The sequence below is a fragment of the Durio zibethinus genome, chromosome 12 (genome assembly GCF_047325235.1).
Source record: "Durio zibethinus cultivar Kanyao isolate XHJ-2024 chromosome 12, ASM4732523v1, whole genome shotgun sequence".
In the NCBI taxonomy this organism is placed as follows: domain Eukaryota; kingdom Viridiplantae; phylum Streptophyta; class Magnoliopsida; order Malvales; family Malvaceae; genus Durio; species Durio zibethinus.
Genome location: NC_143173.1, coordinates 17,116,556 through 17,123,302, shown reverse-complemented (window position 1 = coordinate 17,123,302; position 6,747 = coordinate 17,116,556). Strand labels below are relative to the sequence as shown.

Genomic DNA, 6,747 nt, shown 5'->3' with positions numbered 1-6,747 from the left:
TTATATAAATATATAATTTATATTACAAAAAAGATTAATATATAATATATATTATTATAAACACCGAGGCTTAAAAGCATCACTGAGTCAAGCTTTCACCAGTGCCACCCATTTTCCTTTTTCCAAGTATTTATTAAAGTATGGACCACATCTATTATAGAAACTAGGCCATGACACTGCTGGACTGCACCCATTTTCCTTTTTCGAAGTATTTATTAAAGTATGGACCACATCAATTATAGAAACTAGGCCATGACACTGCTGGACTGCAGAGTCAGAAACTGAAATTTATCTATACCAAATCTGCAATGCATATTATATATAAAAAAAATGCAATGTTGACATGAATGTGGTTGACACACTTCTCACTCAAACTATTCTAATGATTTTCAAGTGCAAAACTTTGATTCAAAGTTAACTGTTTACTTGTAGAGTTAATTGTTTATGTAATTAAAGTATTAGGAGTGAGAAAAAAAAGTTAATGATTGAGTTTACAAAAATAATTGAGGAAATTTCAACCTCCCTCCATTAATATGACATGTATCTAAGTTGAATATAGCAAAATTTTGATCAAAAGAAAAACAAGAAGTTATTGCTTTAACAATAAACTTGGAAGAAACTAGTGTCTAAAACTCAAATAGGCTGCTAGCATGGTAGCAAGAGGAACAGAGATATTATCATCTACTACCATTGTAATTGGAAGGGACTCAACCACTGTTGCCACCAGAGAAACTAAAGCAACCCTATGCATTAATGTCCAACACCAATCCAATTGGAAATATCCAAGAACCGAGTAGTAGTATAGCATCCTAGATGGAACAAGAAAAACTTTATCAGCAATGTTGGAAGCAAGCAAAACATATAGTAAAATGTATCAAATTTCTGAAACTCACCCAATAGAAATGAAGAATCCAAAAACAAACATCGATATGCTACCAGCCCAACTCTTGCTTTGATTGTAAGGAATTTTGGAGGAACCAAATTTTCTTCCCATTATATCTGCAACACCTATGAAACACAGCAGAAGTTATTAATAACCATTTTTTTTTACAAAAAATACATTAATTTGAGAATATGAAAATAGATTATAGGTGTTAGGATTTGAATGTAAGATTTATTGGATTTCATATCTGATTATTACTTGAATTAATTGAATTAAGTTTAAAATTTGAATTCAAAACCTCCCGAATGTTATATCGATAACTACATAAACCAACTAATTTAAATAGCTTAAAATTAGGATTTGAATGTAAAACTTACTAAATATCATCTTTGATGATTATATAAATCAATTAAATTTAATTTAATATTTGAATTCAAAACTTATTAAATGTCATATCTAATAACTACATGAATCAACTTAATTAAATAGATGTAATGACCAAAAGGTTTTAATGAGTAGGTGCATGTATTACAAGCTCATGTTTCCAACTCAAATGACATGTTTACTAGATGGAGGAAGATCCATGATTTAAAAGCTTAAGTTTACTCTTTTTTTAATCGGGATTCGTGACATTCTCTCCCTCTCAATTATTTAATGCCCTCACTGAACTAGTTCTTTCACCCATAGAGAAAAGGAAACGCCTTTGGTCTGAGCCTACCTTGATTCTAAAATCTCTCATGAAGGCCCACATCACAGTATTGGGTCTGTCTTACCACTCATCACAAATCCATGATTTTAATCCAAAAGACATGTTTATTAACTGAAAAAAAAAAAAAAAAACCCTGATTTATAAGCCTAAAATCATCCCTTATCGATGTAAGATTCTTGATATAAATATCTCCTCCTTAAATTACGAGGCCCAAATAAAATCCTCCTTCCCCAATGAAAAGAAAATAGTGGTTTATCAATTACTTCTAAATTTTAGTCAATAAATGGTAATTAATGAAGAGAAAATTATACCATCAATGAATCAAACATAGCTGCAATAACCGGAATTTGGGTCCATTGGCAGATGCAGAAGAGTGACAGTCAAGGGATAAAATGATTCATTTTCATAAAAGGACAGGGGAAAGAGATTTTACCATCTCCACCGCACATCATTGCCAAGGAGATGACCCCAACAGGGGATTCACGCCAAAACACAAGAGCACATAAAATCAATATTAGAACATAATATAAAGGCCCTCTAAGCAACTCCCTGCAATTATATTGGAAACACACATCACCACCAAATCAAGAAAATAAATCTTAACCAATTATATTCCAAACACAGTACATTTTTTTGTATATATTAGTTTGACAAAATTACAAGTAATATGATAAATTTTAATGATGTATCTTATTCTACATGTAGCATGAAAGGTTCACGTAATAATTTCTCCGTATTACACATGTCCAAGGGTATATGGGCTTGGCTCGGATTAGGTCGTGTTTTTGAATAAGATTTTTCAAGTTAGACCCATCCTGACCTATAAAGATATTTTATTATTAATAATTATTTTTATAATTTTAATTTTAAAATTTATTTAAGAATTAAAATATGAATAATTTTTTTAAAAAATATAAATTAAATTTAATGGACTTTCATGAGTACATTGGATTGGACAGACAATATTTTAAAGATATCGATTAGGTCTAGGTCATCCACTAAACAGCTCTTTTTAATACAAGCACAAAATAAAAAATACGATAATAAGATAAAGGTACAAGTATTATATTTATACACTGTGACGGCATCATAAGTCTCCATTTTATTAATTTATTTTAATATAATTAAATATTTAAAATTTAAGAATATTTATTTTTAAAATCTTTTAAAATTTTAAATTTACTAATTAATGATATGCACTGGCAATATAGTAGGTGACAGTGCATTCCAAATGCAGTATTGAAGAATTAATGAGGATAGAAAAATTACTTGGGATTTCCTTCTCGGGTAACAGATTTGATCAAGCCTGGATCATCAGCCAAAGAGAAACCATGAATAACAAGCCTTAAGCAATTCACCAGTGGAACCAGAGATGCGAAGTAACGAGCCTCGATGGAATTGCTATTCCAGGAGATCAAAGAAATCATCAGCTATTATTAAATAATTAATAATATAAAATATTTAATCCAATTTTTTCCGATATATAAAAAAAATTAAAAGTTCACCTGAAAATCGGCCAGGAAACAGCAAAAAGCAACCCAGATAATACATGCACTAGTTTTCTACTTAAATTCTGCTCAAATAATTAAAAAATATAAAAATTGATAAAAAATTTAATAAAGAGAAAAAAACAATTTTGTCCAAGAAGAAAACCTGTTGGATGAGTTCTTTCTGGGTGAGAATATCGAAAGTGAAGACAAGAGAATAGGCGCCAGCAAGGACAGCAGCCGAGGCGGCGATGTCTTGGAAGAGATTGGCCGTTGCAGCTGCAGGGAATGCGGTGGCCTGTTGAGGAAAGCGGTAGAGAAAGTGGAAACGAAGCGGGTTGCGGGCGGGGGAGGGAGGACCGAGAGAGAAGAAACGGAGAGAAAGGGGAGGAGGATGAGAGAGAGAAAGTGCGGTCGAGTGTACGTGGCGGTTTAAGAAAGGGTGGGTGAAGGCTAAGCAGAGACTCATGATAGCAACCGAACCGGAACAGAAGGAAGAGACAGTGAGCTGTTCGTTGAAATCTTATCCTTTTTTCTGTTTTCTAGTTTCAAGAAAAAAAAAACTGCTTTCTCTCTCCTTTAATTCTAATTTATGAATGGATAACTCGGATTGGTTAAAATTTAGAATGCTGAAGAAAAAAATATTCGTTGAATAAGTAAAAAAAAGAAAAGACATAACCTGTATCAATGAATGAAAGTGATAAAAAGACTGACATGCTCTGATTTGTAATCCAACAGGGATCTGACAACCTGTAACGCTGAGGTTGTTAGAAATTTGCCTTTCATAGTGAAACAAGAGGCAACTAAATCAGAGAGACAAACGTAAAGGATAAAGAAAGTTATGTTTTTCATCGGTCTACTTTCATACGTTTGGAAAGTTGGATTAATTATAAATAATAGACTGGACGAATTTGGTTTTATTATTTTAATTAATAAATAATAATAATAATAATAACAAATTAAATTTTATATCTCATAACTTTAAGATCAATTATACGAAAAATTAAAAAAATTATATTAAATCATAATTTTAAATCTTTTTACATCACTCATTTTAATTTATAACAATCTTTTTATCTATTTTTTTATCTTCGCATTATTTTTTATTACTTTCTTCTACGTTTTTCTTATTTTATCTCTAAAAGCTTTGTCCTTTTTTAAATTTAGAAACTTATTTTTCTTAATTAGTACATAGATAGATTTATATTTCATATATCCAAACTATTTCAAACGAATATCTCTCATCTTTTTTTCAATTCAAATTTTTTTTATTTTTTTTGAATCTTTTTATTTTTTATTTTGTCTCTTTTAATTTTATCACATATCCATCTAAGTATTATCATCTCAACTATGCTTATTTTTTTTTCATATTATTTTTTAACAACCTAACACTCAGTTCCATATAATAACGTAGGTCTCACAATTGATTTATACAATTCCGCCTTTAACTTTAAAAGCATATTGCAATCACACAACAGACCATTGACACACTTTGTCACCTCACCTATCTTACTTAAATCTTATGATTTACATCATTTTTTATCTCAATATCACTGTGAATAATTGATCCCAAATATAAAAAATGGCTATTCTTTAATATTACCTCACTATCTAACTTAATTACATTGCCACTCACATTCTTATGATTACTAAACTTATATTCAATATATTCAATTTTAGATCTATTCAATTTAAAGCCTCGAGACTCTAATGTATGCCTTCATAATTTTGATTTTGTATTAAGATTATTACTAATTTCAACAATTAAGATTATATCATCAATAAATAACATACATCATGACAATTTATCTTGGATATGCCTGGTGAATTCGTCTACAACTAATACAAAAACAAATAGATTTAGTGCTGAACCTTGATACAATTTTAAGGTAATGGAAAGCTATCAATCACGCCCCCAATCGTCTCCACATTCTTTACAACACTTTACACATATTTTTAACTATATTAGTATACTTTAAAGGAACTCATTTATGCATTAAGGCCACCTAAGTATCTCTCATGGAATTCTAACATATGCTTTCTTAAAGTCAATAAATGTCATATGTAGATATTTCTTTTTCGCATTAAAACCTTTCAATAGAAATCTCAATAAGTTGATTGCCTCTATTTTGGAGCATCTTCGCATAAACCCAAATTAATTTTTGAAAATACTAACTCTATGTTTTAACCTATATTCAATTGCTCTCTTTTAATGTTTCATAATATAACTCATAAACGTTATTTCTTGATAGTTTGAACAATTTTGTTTATCATCTTTATTTCTATATATAGGTACTAGAGTACTTTTCCCCTATTCTTTTAACATTTTTTAAGTACACCAACTTTTGTTGAAAAGATCTGCAACCATCATATCCTTATTTTATCCAAGCATTTCCAAACTTCAATTGGTATCCCATCTAGTCTTATGGCTTTCTTTGTTTTCATCATTTTCAACACTTTTTTAATGTCATACATGTTAATATTCTGTTTGAATACCTTATTAATATCCTTAAAAGGTATATTAAGCTTATTTATATCTTGCTTAAAATTGTCATTAAAGAAATTATCAAAATAATCTCTTTATCTTTTCTTAATTTTTTTGTCTTTCGCTAAAACTTTTTCGTCACTGTTTTTTATACATTTTACCCCATCGGGATCTCTATTCTTCTTATTTCTCATTCTAGCAATTTTAAATAATTCTTTTTCTCCATCTATTGTCTCTAGTTTTAAATTTTGATTTGAATTTCAACCAACCATTTTTAAAATTGATTTGATCAAAATTAAATTTTATTAGTTTGATTCATTAATTATTAAAAATTATTTTTTTAATTTTTACTATTATTTTCATATTATTTTGAATATATTTAAAAAGATTTAGCTATAAAATAATTATTTTAATTTGTAAAAAATTAAAATTTATATAAAAATATTATTCAGTTTAATTTGAATATTTTATTTTTTTATTCATGATCCAAAAATTAATTTGAACTAAAATTTAAATATTCAATATCAAATTTGAATCAAATCAGATAGGAAAAAAGTCAATTTGATCTCAATCAAATACCACAATTTTAAATTGATTCTGTTGATTTTTTTTATTAACCCTAATTTATTAAGGTTGGCTAGGTATTTTTAAAAGTAACGTTTTGAATTTAGATTTGATTTATTGAAATACATTCATTTTAAGTTCGATATTATTTAAAAATTAAGATATTAAAATTTTATATCAATATTTTAAATATATTTTAAAATTAAAATTAAATAAAAATATGTTGTATTAATCAAATAATGCCTTAGATTAAACCAAAACTTACAAATTCTTTTCCAAAAACTCAATCTGAGTTAGATCATTTCCATAGATGAATTTATTAGAGGGCTAAATTAATTTAGTTGATTAGGTTTTCTGTTTTAAACGTAACTGAATTTAAATTTAAATTTTCTTGATAACATATCTTGGCATTATTTAACTAAAAAAGATAATTGTTAGCATCTGTTTTTCAGTTTGAGGATCAATTGCAAGAAAAACTACTATTATTGACAACAAAAAATTCGTGGTTATAAATATAAAAACTTAGGAAAGTAAAAGGTGAAGTACTTAGTAGCTATGTATTTGGATGAGAAATTTTAAATTTTTAAAAAATTTTAAAATAAAAATGGTTAACATTTAT

General features: G+C 28.0%; 1 protein-coding gene across 2 annotated transcripts; it reads right to left on the bottom strand.

Moving 5' to 3' along the window:
• Nucleotides 1–490: 490 nt before the first annotated feature.
• LOC111296948 (putative phytol kinase 1, chloroplastic) lies at nucleotides 491–3,917 on the bottom strand. 2 transcript variants are annotated; one of them, XM_089740911.1, is made up of 6 exons: nucleotides 3,246–3,917; nucleotides 3,098–3,165; nucleotides 2,862–2,993; nucleotides 2,026–2,141; nucleotides 894–999; nucleotides 491–809 (listed from the first exon to the last, which is right to left on the bottom strand). In XM_089740911.1, exons 1-6 carry the CDS (start codon nucleotides 3,546–3,548, stop codon nucleotides 620–622), a joined length of 915 nt encoding a protein of 304 aa, XP_089597037.1. In that variant the 5' UTR covers nucleotides 3,549–3,917; the 3' UTR covers nucleotides 491–619. The 2 variants fall into 2 exon arrangements, with proteins under 2 accessions (XP_089597037.1, XP_022747176.1); XM_022891441.2 differs by having other exon boundaries at nucleotides 894–1,008; nucleotides 3,246–3,911.
• Nucleotides 3,918–6,747: the final 2,830 nt, after the last annotated feature.

Bases quoted from the DNA above. Each gene is read 5' to 3' on its own strand.
- LOC111296948 (XM_022891441.2), bottom strand. From the start codon at position 3,548: ATGAGTCTCTGCTTAGCCTTCACCCACCCTTTCTTAAACCGCCACGTA. The intron at 2,994-3,097 runs GTGAACTTTTAA...CTCCTGGAATAG, and splicing joins GTTTCCTGGCCGATTTTCAG to CAATTCCATCGAGGCTCGTT. The intron at 1,009-2,025 runs GTAAAATCTCTT...TGTGTTTCATAG, and splicing joins AATGATGTGCGGTGGAGATG to GTGTTGCAGATATAATGGGA.